Source organism: Jaculus jaculus, chromosome 1 (genome assembly GCF_020740685.1).
Source record: "Jaculus jaculus isolate mJacJac1 chromosome 1, mJacJac1.mat.Y.cur, whole genome shotgun sequence".
In the NCBI taxonomy this organism is placed as follows: Eukaryota; Metazoa; Chordata; class Mammalia; order Rodentia; family Dipodidae; genus Jaculus; species Jaculus jaculus.
Genome location: NC_059102.1, coordinates 299,450,444 through 299,476,896, shown reverse-complemented (window position 1 = coordinate 299,476,896; position 26,453 = coordinate 299,450,444). Strand labels below are relative to the sequence as shown.

The window sequence follows — 26,453 nt, the reverse complement described above, 5'->3', positions numbered from 1 at the left end:
AATAAAAATTTGTAAAATTGTTTGATGAGATTTTCAACAAATATGTAAGGTGCTTATAAACTTAAAACATTTGCTATTTTAATTTCTCTTGTAGTATAGCATGTACTTTCTCAAGGAAAATATAATATAATGGTATTTTATAATCAAAGGAATATGTATATACTTCCAGAGTCATTCTTTGGACATAGCCTGCTTATATAACAATCATAGAAAGGGGAAAGAAATATTAGAAGTAGCGATCAAAAATATTATATGATGTTTAGTTTAGCAATTACTATGAGGCCATTTATTTATTTTTATTTTTATTTTTTCCTCCAAATTCCTAGTTTAATAAGGACTGTTTATTTTGAGAAAAAAAATGTCCCAAACATCAAGATGTTCACAAAATAACCCACAGTATCAACTTTAGAAAACAAGTATTAAGACTATTACACTATTTTTCTAAAGGATGCCTTTGACATGCCAACTCTCATTCACAAAAATACATTGTTACATATACATTGTTACATATGTGTTGAATACTCAACCCCAGAGTACATGGGGAAGGTCACACATGTACCGCTAACTCAAAGATGCTCTGATGCTATAAGTAAATGAGAATGCTTTTGCAGTCAGGGAAGCAACTGTTGAAACCATGTATGAATGGAAGAACTGTACTCCCTGCATAACAAGAGATTATTTTGGGGCTGGAGAGATGGCTTAGCGGTTAAGCGCTTGCCTGTGAAGCCTAAGGACTCCGGTTCGAGGCTCGGTTCCCCAGGTCCCATATTAGCCAGATGCACAAGGGGGCGCACGCGTCTGGAGTTCGTTTGCAGAAGCTGGAAGCCCTGGCGCGCCCATTCTCTCTCTCTCCCTCTATTTGTCTTTCTCTCTGTGTCTGTCGCTCTCAAATAAATAAATAAAAAATTTATAAAAAAGATTATTTTGGAGACAGTTGATAAAAACCATACATTTTTTTATTGTTAAGTCATAAAGGTATCAAAAGCAAAAATTACAGGGTAAGACTTAACTACTTCGAGCGTCAAAGGAAGTGAAAGTGGAACTTGGCATTGGGCAGTATAGTATGAATTAATGAACGTGGGTAGGACAAGGAAAGGGAGAACAACAGTGAATATGTGCTGAAGATTCTAGGGGAGTGAATCTGGTGTAATTTTGATCTTGGACAAACGCCTAGGTAAAGAAACAATCGGTAAGCTTTCTAAAGCCTACTAGGTGCTTACGAGTCATCCTCTCCTTTCTCAGCCTGTTTTTCATCATCTTTGATCAATTCCAGCTGGTCTTCTCCCTGATCTTCATTATCATCATCATCCAGAAGATCTCCCTCCTCAGCAGAGTCATCTGCACCTGCCTCAGACCATCTTCACTTTAGTCTCATCTTTCTTCACAGAGGTACTAGTTTACTCCTCTTTGGTCTTTTCATTCTTTACCTCTACTGGGGTTGATAAGGACAAGTTTGCTTGTTTGCTCAGTTCCTTTTCTATTTTTTCCAAGCTTTCTAGTAGAGAATCAACTTTTTGTTTTATCTGGGTAAGTTCCTTCTTAATGGCTTGAAGGTCATCTCCTTTTAACTTTCCAGACTTAGAAGATGATCCTCGCTGCTATGAGGCCATTTATTTAGAGTATCTTTCTTTTCATTGATGGATTGCTGAAAAATCTGTATATGGAAAAGATGATGCTTTTATGAATGAACAGACCCATACCAGACCTTAAAGAATCTTTATAAAGTAGCTTTCTTTTCTCAGAGCTTATATCCAGGACAGTTGTGAGTCAGGCTACTCTTTATTCTCAATATCACTAACCTTGTTTCAAAAACAGCAATCTATACTCATTACCATTGGATTTATACTTCCTCACTAAACATTTGTATCATTATGCTTTGCAAATCATATAAATTTAATATGTATCACTTTATACAAGATAATTTGCAGAATATCAATAGACTTAATTTTCAGTTTTCTGACAAAATTTCAAGTTCCAGTTTTATTGCCCACAAACTTGACTTCATATTTCAAATGTGTGGTCTCGTTTACTTATCTCTACTAATGTGTTTGTTGTTGTTGTTTTGTAGCCTGTTGGTTTTACTTTCTAGTGCTTATGATTTATTACCCATATGTTTAATTATCTTTGTGTGCCGAACAGAAATGCAGTCACTCAACTACAATTTCAAACTTGAACAAGTTCATACAACTAAAAGTATTTTGTTACTCATTTGTTGGCTCAACCTGCTGTGAAATAGCACAAAGCTATATAGTCTTTTCTCACTTATTGTGAATATTGTTACATTTTGTTTTGATAATAAGTACTGCTCTATTGATGATACAAGATAACTATATAATGTATACATTGCTGTACTTTCCTAAAATCTGAAATCTTGTGAATTCTGATACATATTTAGCCTGAAGGTTTAGATTAAGACCAATGGACCTGTTTAAACATTTATTTCTAGAAACCATTTTAGATTTGGTATAATAGTATATTTCTCGTAATAAGATTTATTTGCTCTAGCCAAACACTAGGAGCTCTAGTAATCTAGCATAACCACAATCCAATTGTAAGGTGAGATATTATTTGGTGAATTACCTACAGGATTAGAAGCGAGGCTTCTTGACAATCTCATTTACTTGTTAGTAAATTCACCTCTACTCCTAGAATGCAGCTTTTTGGAGTCCCAATCAAAGGTGGGCCAAAGGACCATAGAATAGTTACCTGGGTTTCCAACCTGGTCAGGTTCTACTCTGACTTTTACCTTTTTACCCTGTATGCCTATTAAAGGTAGCTCAGTTTCTATGGACTTGGATAATGAAATCTAGGCAAGATAGGCTGCAGATGCCAGATTCAGTTTTCTGGACTGTTGTCTTAGAAGGTAGTTCCTCACCATCAGGTTACTTGTTTGATACATTACATCTTTGATGTGTCTTGGAGTCAGCAGTGGGTTACTGACTTCTTTCTGAGTGCAGGTTCTCACCATTTCACTTTCAATAATAATCTAGGGCTGCCTTCTCTCCATTGATCCTTATCCTTTGCCAATCCAGTTTCCTAATTTGGCAGAGCTTTCTTATAAAAAACAAACATGATCACAATACTAGCATACTTGAATTTCTTCTGTACTTCATTATTTTATTAGATGACTTCTGAAGTCTTCAAGAAAGAGATTCACTGTTCCTCTGTTGATCTACTTCTGTTACATTGTCTGTCATAGCCTTTCTCCACACACTCCAGGCTGTCAGTGCTTGGAATGCAACATTCTGTTTTACTATTTTATATCTTTATGTCTTTTTTGCTAGACGACTCTATGCAAGGAATGTCTTTTTTGTTGTTCTTTTTGCTGTTTTAGAGTTGGGGTCTCTTTATCCCAGGCTGTCCCAAAACTCACAGAGTTTGCCACCTAAGTGCTGGAATTAAAGGCATGTGCTACCTCGCCCAGCTAGAATGCCTTCTTTTTCTAATCTCAAACTCTGTATCCTTGACCTAAAGGCCTTTTGTAGGATAAAACCTCAGAAAATTGTTTTGCTTTTTTTCTAGAGAGCTTCATTCATCTATTCTCTCATTCATTCATTCTCCATAGAGTATACTATGGTTTCTGTCTCTTCCCAGTGTTTTCTGTGTATACTTATGTGTGCACAGACTATGAGTGTAGTTATTTGCATCAATCCATGTCATTTCCCAGACTAACTGAGGCCATTGAGAGATATAAAATGTGTTGTTATTTATCCTTTATCAGTGCCATCCCAAGAAAATAATAAATCCTTTTACAAAATGTCTAATGAGCTCATTAAATGACTGTTTTATCCAGAATTAGTGTTTATAAATTCTTTGTCACCTAATATTCTAGTGAACTTTAAAAATGAGGAAGTAAAACTTAATGTTTTTGTGTTCTGGTCATCCAGAATGTGAAATTACAGGAGTGGTCTAATAATGACAGATATTCAACCAGTTCCTTTCATTACAAGTCAGTTTGTATTTAGTGTTTGTTTAATTAATGAACTACAAAGAAGTTACCAAATTTCTATAACATGAATACTGAATACATGAAAAGTAATGCAAGATTTTAGGGTACAGGAGGTTCCCCAAACTTGTGTACCCCAATTTTGGATCCTTATTCTATTGTTGACAAAGAATTTATAAAAATGGACTCAAGGAGGCTGAATTATGAATTATTGAGTTTATTTTGGGAGAAATCATAATTTGTGAGATTTATTTAGGGGAAATTGTTGTCTAGGAAAAAGCTGGGGCAGTTCCCCACATATGTGGGAGATAAACATAGAAGTCTTTTCAAATAACAGACCAGGAAGAAATAGGAAATAGTGAAGGACTCAAAGATAAAGCTTACATATAATCAAGGTGAGATGGTACCCCTAAAGCATGACACAGAAGGCAGGAAGGAAAATACCCATGCCAAGCTTGGTATTCCCTTTTTCTCAGTCATGCTGGTCGTAGCCATTGTGGGAAGGAGTGAACAGACTCATGTGGATATTCAGACCAGGTCACAGGACAACAGGAAGAGAAGAGCGAGCTGACTAGAGATCCAGGAAGCAGAGAGGGCTGGACTATGTGTAGAATCTTTATATGGATCAGATGTTCAATCAGGGTGAGCTTTGTCATCAGGCGTGGGCATTTAAGCAAAGACTTGACTAGTTCTGACTGAGGAGCCAAGATCTGATTGGTTCCTGAATTCAGAGGGCTGAGCTGAAGAAGGAGGAAGTTCCTGTTGGGCTGTTACTGGCAGCTATCAGGAAGATCAGACCCAAGTTTAAGTTTTGTCAAGATGGACAGATGGCATCTCATTGTTCCTTCTTTGGGCTTCTATCCCTATCTAACTTTCTGAAATAAGCCAGCTTTCTCCTATTTCTCCTTCAATAGCATTTCAGAATACTATATGATCCTTATTATAGTTTGAATCTAGAAATGTCCTGCAAAGGCTTACTCAAGGCTGCCCAAGTTTATCAATGTATTAATTTATCAATGAATTCAATGCTATGGACCGATCAGAGGTGGCCTAGTTGGAGGAGGCAGGTCACTGGGGACGTGTGTTTAAAAGGTACCTCTTGTTCTTGGGACTTGTGCCCCTCAGCTTCTGGTAGCTATGAAGTGATCTGTTCTGCTCTGCCATGTTTTCCGCATGGACATGATGTTCTGCTTCATGTCAGGCCCAAAGCAACAGACCATGGCTTGAAACCATGATTCAAAACAAATCCTTCCTCCCTTAAGTTGTGTTGCTCTGGTATTTTGTCATGAGGAAGCAACTAATACAGCCCTCATGGAAAGCTTCTATGACCACCTATATGGTTCATGATAGCTAACATTTATAGGAACTGGTCCTGGGGAATGGTTAGGAGGCAGCCCCAAAGAGATGAGCTGAAGAGTTTCATATCAACAGCAGTGGTTGATAACAGTCTGATAAATCAAGAAATTTGAGATTATTGCTTATATACTTGAAGTTAGCAGTGGCCCATATGGCTGCCATTGACAAGAGATGTTTTAGGGGAAATGGTAAGAAGTTTAAATAAAACATAGGCAAGGAAGTCATAAGACCCATGTGTTAGATAATTGAAGAAATGAGAGAGGGTCATCAGTAACATTTAGGGATGGTCATCTGGATGGATATGCTGCTATTTATTAGAATAAGGAACACTAGAATAAGACCAGATTTTAAAAGAAAGATTATAGGTTAGATTTTATACATATGAATTTGAGATGACCAGAAAAATATTAACTTAAATATAATTTAAAGTGCAGTTGTCAAAGTAGACAAGGCCTGAATTGGCACTGTAAGTAGATAAGGTAATTGTGGATGAAATGCAAGGCAAGAACTTTGAGAAAAAAATCTCCAAGCATTTAGAGATTATCTAGAGTAAGATACACCTGAGGAGAAAGAGACAAAGAGATTAGAAGCTGGGGGAATATAAAAAACTTTTTGTTTTTGTTGTAGCTTTGTTTAATTAAAGAAGATAGTAGTTGTAGGATTATGAGTTATCTAGGTTTTTGTTTTCATTTAAAAATGTTCCCTTATTTTAAAATGTTACGGGTTCCAACCCTTGTTTTTAGAAACATAATCTAGCCCTTCTGTGTATCTTTGCCTCTAGTGAGAGGCAGTAGTGTACGTGTCAGGTGTGCCTTTTAGTTCTAGTTCTTAGAAGGGAGGTAGTTTTTACCACAGGAAGGGTTTCATCAGGAAGCAGATGTGCTCTCATGATAGGAATGAGTAGGGGATGTTTTGTTATTAATTACTTAGCTTTGTATAAACAAGAACTTTGTGTTTTTGAAAGATGTCTTCTGCTTGATAGAAATAAACGCTATCTTTAAAGCTTTTTATAAGTTCACCTATAAGGTATATTTTCTCTAGTTTAAGTTCCAGGTTCTAGAACTTTTGTTCATTGTAGTGTATCTCATATCTTCTAATTCAGAAAAGCAAGTGGGTTAACTAGTAAAGAATTTCTGTATTGAAGGTGTGCCATCAACACAGGAAACTGTAGCAGACTGTTTGTAAATAGAGAAAGCTCAACATTTTGCTTTTTTATATCTACTTGCTTCCCTTTAGCTGAAATAAGTTTATAAAGACATTATGAGACACTTATATACCATTTCAAACTTTAAAAAATAATTATAACATCTAAACTAATGCTAGTATAAGACTTATCGCAGCTATACTGTTACATTTTTCAGCTTTGTGTATAGACATTTGAAAAGTTTGAAGAATGTTAATTTGAGCAGGTTTTAGATACTAAAATGGAAATTAACACATAGCCAATGTTTTGTCTTTTGTTGTCAATTGGGTAATTATACATGGCTCCTTTTATGGACTTAATATTTTATTTGTAGTATGAAAGGCTTGATTAAGGTTGGTCTGTGATGACTGGTCCAGTTCTCCATTCTCTAATTCTTGTTGTATAGGTTAGTGGAAACACTTTTTCCCTCCATGGGTAGATTATATTTATTAAGGTATTCTGCTTTTAAAAAATATAAAGAATTGTGCTATAAAACTCCATATAAAAACTAATATTGAAAATCTCTCTTAATTCTCCCCTAAAATAAAATGATTTTTCTTGAAAATTTTTCCGTCATGCTTATGCTAACATAGTAATGACCATCTTTAGCAACAGTGGCTTCCTGTTCTACTTTTGATAGTGTATATCTAGCTCTTTTGCCTTTCTTTTTGACCTCTTGGCATATAATTTATTTTGTTAGTTTTAACCCCATTAAGCCCATAGCTTTATTGTGCTTAGTGTGATGACTTTTATAAATGCATATCACATTTTATCCAGATTTATTATTGATGAAAAGAATCTCAGAATAAATCACTTTCATCTTTTATGCATTAGACTTCTTAAAATCCTCTTCCTACATACTTCCTCAACACTCTAAGACTTCCCTTTCCTAATGTAAGTTTTTCTTGAGAGTAGAAGTTCCAAGAAAGTAGACAGTGTCGGTGTTCTTTGGTGTTCCCTATAATTTTAGCATAGAGCCTCCTACATGATAGGTGGTCAATAACAATTTGAAATGTGACTGTGAACTGTATTTAGATGAATCGAGTGTTATTTTAACTTACCAATGAGATGATTTTTACTGCTGTGCTTAAAATATTGCAGAGTATTATTACAAATTATAAAAGTAATTAATTGCTTTTGGAGGTCTCTGAAATGTCCTAGGGAAGGTCTTTTGGCTTTGCAGGCAAGTGCCTTAATTACTAAGCCATCTCTCCAGTCCCGTAGAGCTATTTCTTTAAATTTTTTGTTTATTTTTATTTATTTATTTGAGAGTAACAGAAAGAGAGGGAGAGGGAGAGGGAGAGGGAGAGGGAGAGAATGGGTGCACCAGGGCCAATAGCTGCTGCAGATGAACTCCAGATGCGTTAACCCCTTGTTCATCTGGCTAATGTGGGTCCTGGGGAATTGAGCCTTGAACTGGGGTCCTTACACTTCATAGGCAAGCACTTAACTGCTAAGCCGTCTCTCCAGCCCCATAGAGCTATTTTAACAGGACATTTTTAAGTATTTTTAAATATTTAAAATAGTTTCTGGGTGGGGGAGGAGGGAAGGTAGGAGAAAGAATATGAATGAGAATGAATATATATGAGAATAAATGGGTGTGCCAGTACCTCTAGCCACTCAAACTCCAGATATATGTGCCGCCTCATGTATCTGGTTTCATGTGGGTACTAGGGAATTGAACCTGGGCCATTAGGTTTTGTAGGCAAACTCCTTAACTGTTGAGCCATCTCTCCAGCCTCAACAGGACAATCTTTTTTTAAAAAATATTTTATTATTATTCTTTTTATTTGACAGAGAAAGAGAGAGAGACAATGGACGTGCCAGGGCCTCCAGCTGCTGCAAATGAACTCCAGATCCATGTACCTCCTTGTGCATCTGGGTTATGTGGGTACTGGGGAATTGAATCTGGGTTCTTTGGGTTTGCAAGAAAGCATCTTAACCATTAATCCATCCATCCCTCCAGCCCAACAGGGCATTCTTTTTTTTTCTTGTATTCTTTCATTTTTTTGAATTTTATTTTTAGGGCTTTTTAAAATTATTTTTTATTAACAACTTCCATGATTATAAATAATACCTGTGGTAATTTCTCCCCACCCCGCTTTCTCCTTTGAAACTCCATTCTCCATCATATCCCCTCCTCCTCTCAATCAGTTTCTCTTTTATTTTGATGTCATGATCTTTTCCTCCTATTATAAATGGTCTTGTGTAGGTAGTGTCAGGCATTGTGATGTCATGGATATCCAGGCCATTTTGTGTTTGGAGGAGCAAGTTGTTAGGAGTTCTACCCTTCCTTTGGCTCTTATATTCTTTCCACCACCTCTTCCACATTAGACCCTGAGCCTTGGAAGCTGTGATAGAAATAATGCAGTGGTGAGTACTCTTGTCACTTCTTCCCAGCACCATGATGCTTTCTGAGTCATCCCAAGGTCCCAGCCATCTGAAAAGAGAAGGTTTTCTACCAGAAGTGAGAGTAGCATTAATATATAGGTATGAACATTAAGAGAAGTGCTTATTGGGCAGTTTGATGAACATAGTATATATATTTAGCCAGACAGCAGCAGAACCCCTGTTGTAGGTTTTCAGTATCAGAGATCTATTCCCTCCCATGGAGCGGGCCTCCAGTCCAATTAGAGGGCAATTGGTTTCCACCACGACAGATATCCAACAGGACATTTTTGATCAACCTTTTTTCTCTTGTAACAACTGAAAAATGATATTTTGTCACACTACTCAAAAAATACTCTCAACAATATGAATATAACAATATAAAATATAAATTCTTATATTCTGTACTCAGGAAGCCATGAAATGAAAAAAAATCCTTGTGAAGTATTTTAATATAATTTTAAACCTATAGAAAATTTGCAAGAGTACAAGAAACTTCTATATACCATTTATCTAAATTCAACAATTGTTTACCTTATCCCCCATTTGCTTTATCATACTTGATCTGTCTTTACCTGTAGTTTTTTTTCCCAGACTTATTTAAGTGTAATTTGGAAATTTGTGACCTTTTGTCTTTAAATACTTTGTGTGTATTTCTTAAATAGTAGAACATTGTCCTACCTAATCACAGTAAAATTATTAAAATGAGGATTTAAAAAATAATTTTATTATTTATTTGCAAGGAGAAAGAGAGAAAGAAAGAAAAGGGCATGCTAGGGCCTCTTGCTGCTATAAACTCCAGATGCATGAGCCACATTGTGTATCTGATTTTGTGTGGATACTGGGGAATTAAACCAGGGTCATTAAGCTTTGCAGGCAAGTGCCGTGCCTTAACTCCTGAGCCATCTCTCCAGCCAAAATAAGGATTTTTTTCGTGGTGGGGTCTCACTATAGCCTAGACTGACCTGGAATTCACTATGTCGTCTCAGGGTGGCCTCGAACTCATGGTGATCCTTCTACCTCCTACCTTTGCCTCCTGATTGCTGGGATGAAAGGCATGCACCACCATGCCCGGCTAGGATTTTTTTTTTTTTAACAGTGAAAATGATTCTGTTATCTAATCCATTCATTCAATTTTTTTCAGTAATATCTTTCATAGCTATTTTCAGTGTTGAGGGTGAAATACAGTCATACATTGCTTTTAATCATCTGTCTTATTCTCCTTGAAAGTCAGATAGTTCCATAGTCTTTGTTCTTCCTGATCTTGATTTTTCCCAAGCCAGGAATTACTTTAGTGTAATGCTGTTTTTTTCCTTTCCTTTCTGTTTCCTTTTTTTCCCTTTTCCCTTTGTCCTTTGTCCTTTGTCTTTGTCCTTTGTCCTTTGTCTTCTCCTCTCCTCCACTCCCCTCCCTTCCCCTCTCCAGGGTGATGGGGGAGACATAGGGATTTAAACCCAGAGTCTTGCATATACTAGGCAAGCACTCTACGACGGACCTACACTTCCAGCCCTTAGAATGCTTTTTTAATCTGGAGTAGTCATTGTGGGTTTTGTATTATTTTATATTTTGTATGAATAACATAAGTGATATTTTATTCCTGTCACAGTTCATTATGTCAATTGACACATTGTGCCTGTTCTAGTAGTAATACTCAGTTATTTTATTCATTCTTTTATTTGATAGTTGGCTTATTCATGCATTCACTTTCTTCAATTCTCTTCAATGTATTTACATCTTCTGTCAAGCCTAGGATACACAAAATGTGGTTTTGGATTGCTAACTTGTGATGCTGGATAAACAAATCTACTTACTAGAGTTCAGTATTACGTATAGTTTTTTTAAGGATACAAATTTAACTAAAAGAACTGTTAGATGAGCTTTGACACAGACACCGTCATAATCCACACCCATATCCAGACTTAGAGTTTTCATCATCCTCCAAAGCTTTCTTTTTCTTTTCTGGTTAAGTACCCTCCTTTCATCACTGGAACTACTACTTCCTTCCTTTCTCTCTCCCTGTTTTCTTTTCGATGTTAATTAGTTTTATCTGGTTTAGAGTTGTGCACTAGTGGGATTATACAGTGTGTACTGTCTTGTGTTTCATTTCTTTGGTTGGCATTTTATCAGTGTGATTCATACACACTGTTTTATGAATTAGTTGGTTTTTCTTTTGCCACCCAGTGTTTCATTATATGAAAATACCACAATTTACCCATTTTACTGTGATAGACATTACTTTTTTCCATTTTAAGGATATTATAGGGCTGGAGGGATGGCTTAACAGTTAAGGCAATTGCCTGCAAAGCCAAAGGACCCAGGTTTGATTCCCCAGGACACACTTTAGCCAGATGCACAAGGGGGCACAAGTGTGTCTAGTTTGTTTGCAGTGGCTGGAAGCCCTGCTGCACCCATTGTCTCTTTCTCTCTCCCTCTCTGTCAAACAAGTAAATAAAAATAAAATATTAAAAAAGTTCTTTGAAAAAGAATATTATAAGTAAAGCTATTACCAACGTTATAGTATAATCATATATATTTAAGCTTTCTCTTAAATATTTTTTTTTAATGTTAAGATTTTATTTACAAAGCTTTTTGTTGTTGTACAGAAAGTAAAAATGTTGTTACAATCCCAGTGTAACTGGCAGCCATGGACGGTTGACTCACCAATCACAGCTATCCACCCTACAGCAAGGGTCTTACACAAAAACCTAACAACGCTTACACTTTTGTTGGGGTGAGGTCCCCAAGCTTGGTGGTGGATTACCAAGAAGGACTAAATAGAGGAAGGTGGAATGTCACAGGAACTATTCTTTGGCTCTTTGGGTGGGTGGGTGTCCTGGGGTTTGTATCACAGCTACCTTTTTTTTTTTTTTTTTTTTTAACTGCTACCAAATCCATGAGCAGTCCAACCACTACTGAACAGTTCTGTTTCTGCGTTCATTTGGGTCTTAATCATCTTCTCCTTCATCATCTGTTTCTCTCTTTCTCTTTTCGCCTTTCCCGCTCTTTTCCTCTTCTTCATCCTCATCCTCATTTTCATCTTCTTCATCTTCATCAACTTCTCCATCATGTCCAAATTCTTCTTCCTCACCACTGACTTCATCTTCATCATCTTCTCCTTCTACATCTTCATCTTCATCATCATCTTCATCAAACTCTTCCTCCTCGCCATCTTCTTCCTCATCATCATCTTCATCTTCTCCTTCTTCATCCTCTTCCTCATCATCCACACCATCCACCTCTGCATCATCTGAATCAGGGGCTTCCTGGTCCTCTCGGTCATAGCCATCCAGGTAGGACAGCTGGGGCAGGAGCTTGAAGACACTCTCTCGATAGTCATTTAGGTTAGTGACCTCACAGTTAAACAGATCCAGGCTTTTCAGACAATCCAACTTTTTTAAAGGTTCCAAGGTGCTGATATCTTCCAGTGTATTTCCACTTAGGTTTAGATGTGTGAGATATGGAAGTTCTTCTCCTAATATGTCCAAACCTCCAAAGATTCTATTGTTGCTGAACTCAAGCTTTTTCAATTTAGTTAGCTTGGGTAGATTTGAAACTGACATCAAACCTACACCTATTAAACTGAGGAACTCTAAGTTCACAAATTCCGATGTTAACCCCTCAATTTTTCCATCATTTGATTTGCAATTGTCCAAGACAAGCTCTCGAACAGCTGCCGGGGTTCGGTTCCTCAGCTCCAGGTGGATCCTCTTCTTCATGTCCATGTTCCCCTCGTCCCCCCCTCTTCAAACTTAACTTTCCGCGATGGGGGGGCGGAGGAGGGAGAGGCGTCCCGGCCTGCATGGCGAGGGCCGTCGGAAGGGGCTGGGGTTGGGGGGGAGTGTGCTGGCGGCGAGCTGCGGCGCGGTCCGAGACGGCGTGCGGCGAGAAGCGTGCTTAAATATTTTTTTTAAATTTTTTATTTATTTTTTTGAGAGCGACAGACACAGAGAGAAAGACAGACAGAGGGACAGAGAGAGAATGGGCGCGCCAGGGCTTCCAGCCTCTGCAAACGAACTCCAGATGCGTGCGCCCCCTGGTGCATCTGGCTAACATGGGACCTGGGGAGCCGAGCCTCGAACCGGGGTCCTTTGGCTTCACAGGCAAGCGCTTAACCGCTAAGCCATCTCTCCAGCCCTCTCTTAAATATTTTTAAGTAGCATTGCTTGTTCATTCTGTGTGTGTAGGTTTAATTTTAAAAAGCAATGTTATATAGTAATTGTTACATCTTATGCCTGTTACCAGTTCTGAGAGTTCTAGCTGCTCCACATTATTCCTATCATCTGCTTCATTAGCTCTTTTTTATAAAATATGTTGAAAGAAAAATTTAGGTTAAATTTCTTTACTGTTCTTTAATAGGAGAAAAACATTGGGAGAATTACCATTGTATACATTCAACAAATAAATAGTTTTAAGCTTGCTATATAAAATCCTGTTTTGTGCAATTCACAAAGTGAATTTGATTGCCCTGTCATATCTCTTTTATTGGTGGTCTGAAATCTGTCAGGCTTTCCATTTGAAACCCCTGTTTTCAGGGGTTTATGGGCAAACTTGAAAAAAATATAACTTGCCAAAAGTTTGGCACTCAAGATCTTGGTTCAGTATAAAGTTCTTGCTTTAACAAAATGTTAGATAGTCAGCTCTTTTTAGAAAGTTGTAAGGAGCACAAAGAGGCATAAGGGAACAACTTTGGTTACACAGGGAATATTTTTCCAGCTAACTTGTTCCAATTAGATTTGCATAGCAAACCTTCCTCTGCTAGACATTAAGTATGTCCTTTCCTGTTTCCAGTTGCCACAAGATCTTGCCTCAAGGTTTTCTTTTTTCAAGAACTATGGATACATGTGAATGAGGCACTGGGTTCAGTTCTTCTTTTTTTTTTTTTTCCTAATAATTCATAGCAAATGACCTATGTCTCTGCCCCTTTCCACCCACCTAACAATTTAAAAAAAAAATCTCTCTCAAATGGCTCAAAGGTTTCCCTTTCTATTCTTCTTCCTCTTGTAGTACCAGCTTGAAGAAAATAGGGCATGGTCTTACCCATTGGTCAAAAGATAACAACCTTGAAACTAGTATAAATAGCATGGTTTGCTCAAAATTAATATTCTAAAGGCAGACTTTTAAAACTCTTCTTAGGAACTTTCACTTTAAGAACATACTTTTATTCAAGTTTTTTTTCTTCTTCTTGAAAGTGTGGTTGCTAATTTAAGTATGTGCTTTCACCATCTATTTTATGTATGTATGTATGTATGTATGTATGTATGTATGTATGTATGTATTTGAGAGCGACAGACACAGAGAGAAAGACAGAGAGAGAGAGAGAGAATGGGCGTGCCAGGGCTTCCAGCCTCTGCAAACGAACTCCAGACGCGTGTGCCCCCTTGTGCATCTGGCTAACGTGGGACCTGGGGAACCGAGCCTCGAATCAGGGTCCTTAGGCTTCACAGGCAAGCGCTTAACTGCTAAGCCATCTCTCCAGCCCATATTTTTTAATCCATTGTTATCTGCAAGGTGTAAACAGTAGCTATTCACCCATAAATGTATTTGTAGGGTTTTGTCACTATTTTTCACTTCTTAGTTTTTAAAGATTATTTCCTGAAACAATACAGAAATGTTACATACTATAACAAGAGAAAACCTTTCTTTCTACTCTAAAGATAATTTGCTGCAGGCATGAGGGTTTTTTAGGTACTCCTGAAACTTGGGAGATCTGGGAAAATGGGGTAATAATATGACACCAGCTCTTAAGCAGCAACATCTGCTGTGGTTCAAAGCCACACAAAGAAAGCTGCTTAAGCAGTCAAATGTTTTGGACTGCACGTACAAGTATGGTTCAATGTTCACTGTTATGACTGCAGAGCTGAGGAAGTTTCAGGTCTAGAGAAGTTGTTGAAAAATGGAGTTGTGGAAGATAAACATCTTTAAGAAGCAAACATCAACTTGTCCTCCAAGCTATAGAAGGTCTTTGTCAGAACCTGCTTGTGAAAATTCAGAGATAGGAACAAGTTTAAAGATATATCTATGGTGTGGCTCAGCCAAAAGCAAGAGGAAGAAAGGTGAATATGCTGTTTTCAATCTGGAAAAGCCTCTGGGTGCTTATAGGTGGCAAAAACATCGTGGATTTAGGAAGAAAGGGACTAAGAGGGAGAGAATGCAGAACAATAAAGGAGACCTGGATGAACCACAGCAAAAGGCCCTGCCAGAGGTGGTAAGTCATATCTCTATCTCTGCTAATGAGGTCCTTGGAACATCAGCAGAGAAGCTGAGCCTGGTCAACACCTAGCCACTTCGGGCTTCATTCACCAGATCAATTTCAGAGCCAGAACCTCCACGCAGTATCAGGTTCATTAGATCATGGCTGAATTCACTGGGGTCAGTGGATTCTGAACAGCAGGGATATTTCACCCATGGCCTTTTCTCCACTCTTTCCAGTGGCTTCTCCAGGATGTTGAATCTAAAAGGAGAATCAATTGATGAACCAGTAGGAGCAGGTATATTATATAAAGGGGGGAGGGGTGGGGAGAGCAGAATGTAGCACACATTTAATTACTATTCAGATTTTCATTTTTATAAGCAGCTAAGCCATTTTTGTTTATAAGAGAAATATATTTAATTATCATATTTTAAAAGAGATAATCATTACTTCAGAAATGCTTATTTAATGACTGATCATAAGTAGTGAAAATGAACTGATTTGATTAATTGAACTTTTTAAAAAATCTTTTTTTTCCATTTTGACATTTTCATACAGGTATATAAATGCAATTGATCCTATTCTTCAAATTACACTCTCTTAATCCTCTTCCCATCCAGTTAACTCCCGTTTTCTTCCCTTGTAATTTTTTTCTTATGTTAATTATTGAACTCTTTGATTTACCTATATCACAAAAATCTACATTTTGACTATAGAATTTAAGGATTCAAGTCTTGAATATTTGTTCAAATAACAATGCAAATTTGTGTTTGATTATAGAGAATCTGGTGAATTATATTTCAGATAACAAGATCATCAGATTTTTAACAAACTTATTTAGGATTTGTCTAAAGTTAAAAATATAACTTGTAGTGCTTATAGTATTGCTAAAGCCTCCACCCCCCAAAAGAAGTTCTTAATATTGCCATCTTATTTTTTTGTGCAAATGGCTGAGTACTCAGGGTTGCACCCTGTTTTTGTTTTGCTTTAACATTATTAGAACTCTCTTATGTTTTCCATCCAGTTGAAATCACTTTTCTGAAAAGCTTTTACCAGTAAGAAATTTCAACCATATCAACAATAGTTTGAACACTTTTCAAATTTATGACGCATAGTGAAGAATTTTGTTATCAAAATTTAATTTCTTTTCAAGTAATAGTGAATGCATTAATCTAGTTCTTAAGTACTCAAAATTCAATATTTCTTGTACACCCTGTCCTCCTTACATGTTCTCTTGCTTAGTGTTCTAATGACATGTTAAGGATACATAGTTTCTTCCTACCCTTAGCAAATAGATAATCACCAAGAGGAAAATCTTTCTTGATTTTTTTAATTAACATTTTATTAAAAATTTAAAGGACTAATTTGTTGCATTCCTTAAATGTTAGTGTACCTATATAGTTATCAGGTGACCATAGGTGATCAAAATATTCCATTGTCAAAGAAAAGCTATTAAAATCTGAGAACTAGTGCTTTTTAGTAGTCAGTGTGTGCTTTTGATGAAGACAAGTTGTGCTTTAAGAATATGTGTAGTTATGAACATGTTTTGACTTTTTTAATTTACTTTTAAGTTTTTATCAAATATACATGCTATTTTTGACTGCTTAAAGTGTGTGGGGTGCTGTGAGAATGTGTCCCTTTTTTATATACTTCTTCAATATGAACTGTAAGATGTAAGCAGTACTAAGTAATGTGGTATGTCTTTAAAACATGTAAAATAGAATTTGACACTTAGCAGTTGCTCAATATGTGTTATATATTACTTTTGTTACAAAATAGATATACATGGATATAATTCTTTTTTTTTTTCTGGTTTTTCGAGGTAGTGTCTCACTCTAACTCAGGCTGACCTGGAATTCATTATGGAGTCTCAGGGTGGCCTCGAACTCCCGGCGATCCTCCTACTTCTGCCTCCTGAGTGCTGGGATTAAAGGCGTGTGCCACCACACCCAGTTTATGGATATAATTTTTAGCAAAAAGGAAGAAGAAAAGACACCTACTGCCGAGTTTGTTTTGTTTTCTGAAAATAAATTATAATGATGCAGTTTGTATCAATTCATACTTTTTTTTTTTTTGGTTTTTTGCGGTTGGGTCTCAGTCTGGTCCAAGCTGACCTGGAATTAACTATGTAGTCTCAGGGTGGCCTAGAATTTATGGTGACCCTCCTACCTTCACCTCCCTAGTGCTGGGAATAAAGGCGTGCGCCACCACGCCCAGCTGAATTCATGCTTGTTTCGAATATGTGTATATGTTCTAAACGTGTGTTATTGCTAAAATACTCCCATGCTTATATCATGCACAGGGTCTCTAAATAATAATGAAAACTTCAATGTCTTCACTAGTATTCTGTATTCAACCCTCTCGTTGTAGAATGCAATTCATGGATCAATGTTGATCTGAAATAATATTATTAAAGTCATCTCAGTTGTTTGGGTCCATATCAAGGCATGGAGTAAACATCCTTCTAATAGTGGGAACAACTGAAACACTTAATAAGAAGGGCAAGCAAATCAACGAAATAACAGCATAGCCTACAGAGTTGCCTCTTAACAGTAAGAAAAAACATACTGTAAGATTATAAACAATACATTATAAACTCTGTTTATATAATGTGTCTAACACTTGGAAAGTAGATTCTTGGGAGGCATATCGTTCTTCACTTATTTTTGTACCTCTTTAATATGTAAAGAGAGATATTAAAGCTTTTTACATACACTTATAGTGACTGGAGAAGTGGCTAAGTGGTTAGAACACTTGCTTGCAAAGCCTAACAGCCTGGGCTCTATTCCCCAGTACCCACCAAAAGCCAGATGCACAAAGTGGCACATGCATTTCTATATATGCATCTTTGTATTCATAATATCTATATACAAATACACAAGATGAATGAGAATATATTGTATGTAATTCTCATTTCTGGTTACAACTTATACTTCCTCATTATAATGTCTTAATAATAAGTAAAATATCTGTCTTTGGTGTTATGTTTTTAAAACTCCCTAAATTGAGTTTTAGAAGATTTAAAATTTTTTGAGGTATATTTTAAAAAATATTTGTATTATTTTAATAAGTTTTTAATAAACAAATCTTTATTTGCATGCACATAGTATGTGTGATGTGGTGTGTTTGGTGTATGCATGTGTTTGTGCAGTCATATGTGTACTGTGTGCTGTGTACAAAGGAAAAGATTGCTTATCCACATGGAAGCACATGTATGTGCAAATGGGATATAAGAGAATGGAGGGGATTGTGATCATTGTCATTTATAAAGATTGTCAATAAAAATTTATTATCTTCAGAGTTACTTCAGTAGGCAACAAAGTATTACAAGTGATTAATTACTGGGTCAACTACAACACAGTTAGTAGATGCTGTCAGATTAGGTGACAAAATGTCTGAAACCCAGTTCTGTGGGGCACAGACACCAGAGGACCACTGGGGTTCATGAAACCTGCAAGTATGGTGGATACAAAAGAAAATTTTTTTAATGATACAAATAGATTCCTATTTTACCCTTGTTATTGTCTAATATATGAATGAGAAATTTTCTTATAATCTTTCTGGATTTCCATTCCCTCATAAGTAAAATAAGAGATGATAATGAGTATCTGTAGGGTTGTTGTGAATAGTAAGTGAAAGTTGCTTAGCTAATATTAGTTAATTAATAAGAGCTTATGGTTATTAGTTTAATAGGTATAGAATATTGCTATTCTATTAAATACAAATAAAGTTATTACTATGCTAATTTAATATTACGTATAATTTATTTATTTGCCAGCAGAGAAAGAGAGAATGGGCACACAAGAGCCTCCAGCTGCTGCAAATGAACTCCAGATGCATGTGCTACTGCATCTGGATTTATGTAGGTACTGGGGAATCAAGCTGCAGTCATTAGGCTTTTTTGGCAAGCACCTAAACCATTAAGCCATCTCTCCAGCCATGAATATTTTTAATAGTGAAATAGAACATTGTCACATTAAATAGCTTTACATTCTTGTCATTATTTCTATTGTTTTTAAGTAGAATCTTGTTATTCCTTGGATAATTGTTTAAGTAGAATTTGAGTATTTTTAGCAATATTTTACATAGATACTGCTTTGTAGTTTTTAAAATCCTTTATATTTTTCCCAAATATTTTATTTTCAAGTTAACAGCAGGTGGCTTTTTTTTTCTAGTGATTTTTTTCTAGATGATTAAAGATTTTGGAAGCTAGAGCGATGATTCAGTGGGTCGGAGCATTTGATGCAGAAATATGAGGACCTAGATATTTTCCCCAGCCCCCACATGGAAAGCCTAGCATAAACGTGCATGCATGTAACACCAGTGCTGAGAGGGTAGGGGACAGGAGGATCAGTGGGGCTTGCTTGTTAGCCAGTCTACCTGGGAAACTAGCAACTCATAGTTCATTGAGAGATTCTTTCTCAAGTAAATAAGGCAGAAGAACAATAGAGGAGGATATCTGATATATGATGCATGCATGCATATTTGCATACTCACTCACACAGTCATACACAACACACACAAAAAGGAACAAAAATAATTTTGTACTCACTGTTGTGTATCTCTGCTTTCTACTTCTTGTTTCATTTTAGTGCTTTATATTTTCTTTAAAATTGTTTTCATCTGGATTTTCATTTATTAATGTGTGGCTATGTAAATTAACTTACAATATTAAAATCTTTGGGTTTTGCCTCATATTAACTCTACTTAGTATAAAGTAATAGATTTAAAGTACTTATTAGATAGAATTAATACAAAAATTGAGGGACTGGGGAAATGGCTCAGTGGGTAAGAATGCTTACTGTGCAAAGACGAGGACCTGAGTTTGATCACCAGCACCCATATAAAAAGTCAAACATGTTCACACATACCTGTAGCTCCATAGACAATGGGGTTGTAGATTGGAGGATCTCTGGGGCTCCTTCATCAACCTGTCTAACTTAAAATTGGCAAGCAGCAGTTCAGTGAGAGATTGTATCTCAGGGAAATAAGGCCAAAGAGCAGTAAACACCTGCCATATTCCTCTGACCTATGCATGTGTGACCACATGAACACACCACATAGTCTACACATGTGCACACGTGCACACACACGTGCACGTGTGCGCACACACACACACACCTCTCTTTAATATTTTTGTTACTTCAATGAATTTATGTCAAACAATCTTAGGAAGTCTCCTTCCTTTCCTTACTTTCTCCCTCCCTCCCTTTCTTCCTCCCTTTTTTTTCCTTCTAAGACAGGGTCTCCTCATATAGGTAAAGCTGACCTGGAACTCCTACGAATATCAGCCTAGTCTTGAACTTCTAATCCTCCTTCTTTGCCTTCCCAGTTGCTTAGGATTATAGGTTTTTGCCACTATGCTTGGCTAAGAAACTATTTTTGAAAGTATAATTTTCTTGTCCTTTCCCATGTTTAAATGCATAGAGTACTCTTTCCACATGACTATGCAGCTTTTAATTTGACAGGTAAGTTGGGAAAATTTGCTTTTTATGCAGACTTTTCCTGACTAGTAGCCATTTGGTTTTCTTACATAAGACAAAGTAATTTAACTTAAGTGGCAAATAAAAAAAAATCAACTTATAGGAGCAAGCTGATTATCTTAAGAAATAAAATTTCCTAGCTAATTGATTCATTTACCTAAGGTGCCTAGTTCATATCCTTAAACAATTTTGTGGTTTTTATTCCATCTTTCCAAGATGCCAGATTATTTTATGCTCAACTTTCTCAAAATTTTAGTTTGATTGTTAAACATTCCCTTTTATAAGCAGAAATTATTCTTTTTGTTTAGATATTAGTACAAAGAATCAGACCCAGTGTACTCATCAGCTGTACAGTAGTTTTTTGAAGCTGTTCCTGATGATCTTTTAAGTTTACCCCTGTCTTGTAATACAATTTCCTCTTAGGTCTGTAATCTGGTGTTCTCGTTTGTGATATACCACAAACTTATACCTGTGTCTCGGCTTTAGAATGTGTGGCTAATTTCAGTTGCCAAAATCAAGAGATTCTAATTTTTAAAGCTTAGTCTGACCACTAAATCCTAGTAGAATTCCCAGTAACTACTTCAAAAACCTACTGGTCAAGCGTATACTATTCTTATGAAGTGTTAGGGGTCAACTTTGAGCTCCTGTGTTCTCGGCAAGTATTGGACCATGAAGTTATATACCCCAGCAGTCAAGCCCTATTTTTTAGTGTATGTGGCAACTATGTCATTTTTTTTTGTTGTTTCACAACCCTACAAACATTAGTAATTCCAGTTCTTTATGATTTCCAGTAAAGTTTTAAAAAGCAGAATAAATGATGGAAAACATTTCATGTTAAATATTATGATATGTAGTATATTTCACTGGTTAAAACTTTGAATGTGACTTACATGAAACACTAGGCCTTCACTGATATAATTTTCAAAAACCAATCTGACTTGTCCTTTCTTTCTTATTGGACACATTTCTATTTTCTTTCCTTGCCAGAAACTAAAGATTGATACAGAAATGACTATGAACCACTATATATGTTCTAGTTTACAGCCTTGTAAAGATGCAGAAGTAGTAAACAAATAATGGCCTATGATAAAATTTCTTTTGACATAGATAATTAGTATGAGTATTACAGGGTAAGAAAAGGAGGAGGAGGGTTTTAGGTAGAAAGACCATGAGCCTATCCAGGAAATGGTGAAAAACTACTTGGCATAGTAACAAACATGCATGGATCAATGTAGGTCAAGCAGTTGGGGAGAAAAGTAGAATCAGGCCTGGAGAGATGGCTTAGTGGTTAAGGCACTTGCCTGTGAAGCCAAAGGACCCAGGTTTGATTCCCCAGGACACATGTAAGCCAGATGCACAAGGGGGCGCATGCGTCTGGAGTTCATTTGCAGTGGTTGAAGGCCCTAGAGTGCCCATTCTCTCTCTGTCTCTCTTCTCTCTTTTCACTCCCTTCCTCCCTCCTTCTCTCTCTCTCTTTCTGCAAATAAATAAATAAAAGTTAAAAAATATTTTTAAAAAGTAGGGTCAGTATTTATAGAGTCCTCTTACCACACAGTCTTCAGTTTGTTGCTTCATAGGTAGCAAGGGTTTAATATAGGAGATGAATCTTACCTTACTTATGCCTTATATATTTTCTCTGACAGCATTATTGTTGTATAATTCACACACTATACATTCACTTGTTTAAAAAAAAGTTTTTAAAAGTGTGGCAGCAAACTCATACCAAAATTCATTCATGTTAACCATTTAGTATATAGTTCAGTGGCATTCACATTATACAACCATTATCATCATGCCTCATCCCACTGTTCATCTTCCTAATGTGAGAATCTAGTTGCCCATTCTTCATTCTTCTCTCTCCCTAGTCCCCTGGTAGCCATCACCCTACTTTCTGTCTCCATGAATTTGACTTGTAGGTACTTCATATAAATAGAATCATATACTATGCATTCTTTAGTATAGGTTAGTTACTTTTAATGAATTCATAGACTTGTGTAATTGCCTCATAATGTTAGAACTTTTTAAAATCACACTAAAGTGAAACTCTGTACCTATTTGCTATCACTTTTAATTTTCCTATCAAGGATTTCATCCACCAAACATAGGCAATAACCACCTATGTCTCTATAGATTGCCTACAGATTTTATACAAATAGAGTTATCTAACATGTGATCTTTTGTATCATTTCTTTTACTCAGCATAATATTTTTATGGTTCATCCTATCCTAGCATCTATCAATGTTTAATTTCTTTCTATGACCAAGTAATAGTCTATTATATGGATATATATTGTGTTTTATTTATGCATCCATCCTTTAACAAGTGATTGGGTTGTTTCTACTTTGTTACTGTCATGAATTGTGCTCACAAACCGGTTTTACATGAACGTACATTTTCATTTGGCTTGAGTATTCATCCTTATAGTTTACAAATGGTAGATTTGTTTCCTACATAATGATTTGGTGTTTTAAGGCCTTATGTCATTTTTAGTTTTTCACTCAATATTTAAGCTTATAATAGTCTTGCTATTTTTATTCTTGTTTTATACCATCATATTCATTCAATAAATATTTGTTTCTGTATATATAAATATACATTAGTCTTAACTAAATTCTTTTAGTAATCAGCAGTTTTCTATACCTGTGCTGAAAGTATAAATATAGATATGTTATTTATCCATGTGATCTGGCATCTCCCATTGATACCTGGTTACAATGAACAAGGTGATTTGTCTATATTTCCAGGATGATTGTCATAGTTTTAGTTGCCCGAGGCAGTTTTTAGTCCTTTCCTCACATTTAAGCCATCTTGTCTTTGTGAAGAATGAGTAATGGCTCTGAATCTATGATTATAAAGCCATATCCATATGAGTCCACAGGTTCTTAGTGACTGAGCTTTAGTCAGTAAACCACAATCATTTTCCTGTCAGTCTTGTGTGGAACTCTTACTGAAATAAACTTACAAGTTTCTTTTTCTTTTAATATTCAGATTTGATGATCATTACTCATTTGCCTTTGCACAGAATAGAAATTCTATATTCTGTTCATGTTTTTAGATATTGTCACCAAAATACCAAAATTATTTGATGCTTAAAGGATACCAATTCAATTATAATAGCTTAAGCTATAACTATAACCTTGGTGAAAATAGAGGGTGTTTTGAATGCCATGTGTGGTTTGTTGTACTGAGGGGAAAATGGATCTGGTGGTTAGAACATATGACTTGCTGTCAGCATTTGTGGGCTGTATTTCCAGATCCAAGCTTTTTTTAAAAGGACAGAGTCCAAGCCTGATACATGTTTAGTGCAATGCTTTTCTGTAGATAGACGTACCATGAATTTTATGAAGGGCTTAATAGGACTGATAAATAATATATAATAATTTACAATATATGTAAAATTATTATCTTGTCAGAGGTAATTAGTGATTCTGTTTTGAGAAGATGTGATTAATATGCCTAAGAAGTAGGGGTGGTATTTTAAGCTACTTATAATGAACATTTTTTTAAATTCTGTTTGGACATAACCGTAATCCAAGGGACTGTTGAAAACTCTGCCCAATGGACACATTTTTGTCCATTTCACATGATAGAATTGCAGAGTACAAGCATAGTCAGATCGATAATAATGGAGCTGGGGATTTAGCTCAATGGAAGAGCACTTGCGCAGTAAGCAAAAGACCCTGGTCCTTAGCAACAGATTGACACTAGGCTTGAGAGGGGTGAGTGGTTGACGAATAAGAGGTAAAAAGTGACAAAACCTTTGTAGGTAATGAAATTGTCCTTATTCACCAAATTGTCTCATTAGGGAAATTGCTTTCTAAGATTTAGGGATAACACAAAAACATTGCAAGCCTACTTCTTTTTTATTAAATTGAAACATTGTATGGATACATCAAGTGTTGGTACCATCATTTCCCTTCTCACTGCCCCACTCCACTGAAGGTCCCCCTCTTAGTGGGATTGCTGGTATTCAACATGGAGTTGTGGGTTATATGGGTTGTGGGAACAGCAGTCAGTCAGTGTGTGTGTATGTGGTTCAATACCTATGGCTATTCCCTCCCACCCTGTGGCTCGTACATTCTTTCTGCCCCCTCTTCCACAACAATCTGTGAGCCTTGGTGGTTGTACTTCAAGTCTACTTTAGTGTGGAGCTCTTAGCAGCTTTTGGATTTCTACTTTGGTGCATTTTGTTGAATATCCTTAATGTCTGTCTCTTTCACTCTGGCTCAGGTTGTCAGGCCTGCCATGGAAGCAGCATTCTTGCTCATGTGTTTTTACCTGGGCCCTAGCTGCTGTGCTAGGGGTGGTTCACCTGTTGACAGTGATCCTTGTCCTGTGGATAGATTTTGGTTGTCCTTGATTCTCACTGCTTTCTGAAAAAGAAAAACAGACTCTCCAATGGAGCATGAGATCAGGATAGGTTAAAGGTATAAGCATTGTTAATTTAGAGAGATTTTGATGGGTGTAACCTCACTTTGGGCCGAAGAGTAGTGGAAGCTTCTCATTGGAGTTCATAATCTTGGTCTCCATAGCATTCTGACTTGGTTCTCAGTTCCAGCTATGGTGGCTTCCTTTCCACTGATCAGATCTCTTAGCCAATCAGAAAGCCATTGGTTACCTACCCTAGGGTGGATGCCACTTTTGCACAGGTGTGCACATCTTGTCAGGATGGTTGATAGTGCAAGCTTTGCTGGTTTTAGGATCATTTTTCTTCAACTTCTTTTGATAGAGTAACAGCTCAAAGTATTCATGTTGACTAAATAGTATGAATTGTTTGGAGCAATAAAAATCAGATGAGTGATTTATACTACTTTTCAAAAAAATATTCTTTAGGGCAGGAGAGATGGCTTAGCGGTTAAGCGCTTGCCTGTGAAGCCTAAGGACCCCAGTTCGAGGCCCAATTCCCTAGGACCCACGTTAGCCAGATGCACAAGGGGACGCACATGTCTGGAGTTCGTTTGCAGAGGCTGGAGGCCCTGGCGCGCCCATTCTTGCTCTCTCTCTATCTGCCTCTTTCTCTCTCTGTCTGCCACTCTCAAATAAATAAATTATAAAAAACAAAAAAAATTAAAATAAAAAATATTCTTTAAAAAATTAGCTTACAAGTAAAATTATTTTGTACTATTTCTCTAAGAAAACACACTCTCTCTACATATATAAATATATATGTGTGTATTTGTGTGTGTCCTAAATTAATAAAATATCTATTTTGTAAAGATTATCAGAATTGACTGATATGATTGACTCCCAGATTTCTCTAAGCCTGTTGTGAAATCTCCCTGATGCTTGTATGCACTAAATATTTTAGGGCTATAGTACTTTCCTCCAATATGCACATTCACTTCTGTACCCATCACTATAATTGTAAGCCTATTAAAAGAGTGCTATTTGTGCTCATGACTGATAATTTGTCCTTGTTGTTATAATTACCTTGAATGTTTTGTAAAATTGATGAATGTGATGGTTCCTAGTGATTGTCAGCTTGACAGAACCCAGAATCACCTGTGAGGGATTATGTGGAGTAGGTTAGCTTTGGGGCATGCCTGTAAAGGATTGTCTTGATTAGGCTATCTGAGGTAAGAAGACCCACCTTAACTGTGAATGGCACCATTTAGCCAGCCTAGATTGTTTAAAAGGAGAGAGCTGGCTAACCACCAACCATCATTCATCACTTTGCTCCCTCACTTTTGAGTTTCCTATAGTCAATTCTTTTATATACACAAACCAGCTATTTTCATTACTAATTATTTAAAACGATTTTAAGGCACTATATGGATTCCCTCCTTTCCATTGTCCCTTGATCTTGGCATTATAACAGAGAGAGTTTGAGGTACTATGAAGAAAGAAGCCAGAAGGTATGAAAGTCATTCATGTTCCCTAGCTCCATTCTCCTCACTGCTGCTATC

The 26,453-nt window shown here is 36.5% G+C and overlaps 2 protein-coding genes across 4 annotated transcripts in view; one reads left to right on the top strand and one right to left on the bottom strand.

The window, feature by feature from the left end:
• Rasal2 (RAS protein activator like 2) overlaps positions 1–26,453 on the top strand; it is a 328,009-nt gene that overhangs the window by 123,763 nt on the left and 177,793 nt on the right. The gene's annotated exons all lie outside the window — the stretch shown is intronic.
• Positions 11,770–12,606, bottom strand: LOC101606795 (acidic leucine-rich nuclear phosphoprotein 32 family member B-like). The gene has a single exon (XM_045142450.1). It carries the CDS (start codon positions 12,593–12,595, stop codon positions 11,819–11,821), a length of 777 nt encoding a protein of 258 aa, XP_044998385.1. The 5' UTR covers positions 12,596–12,606; the 3' UTR covers positions 11,770–11,818.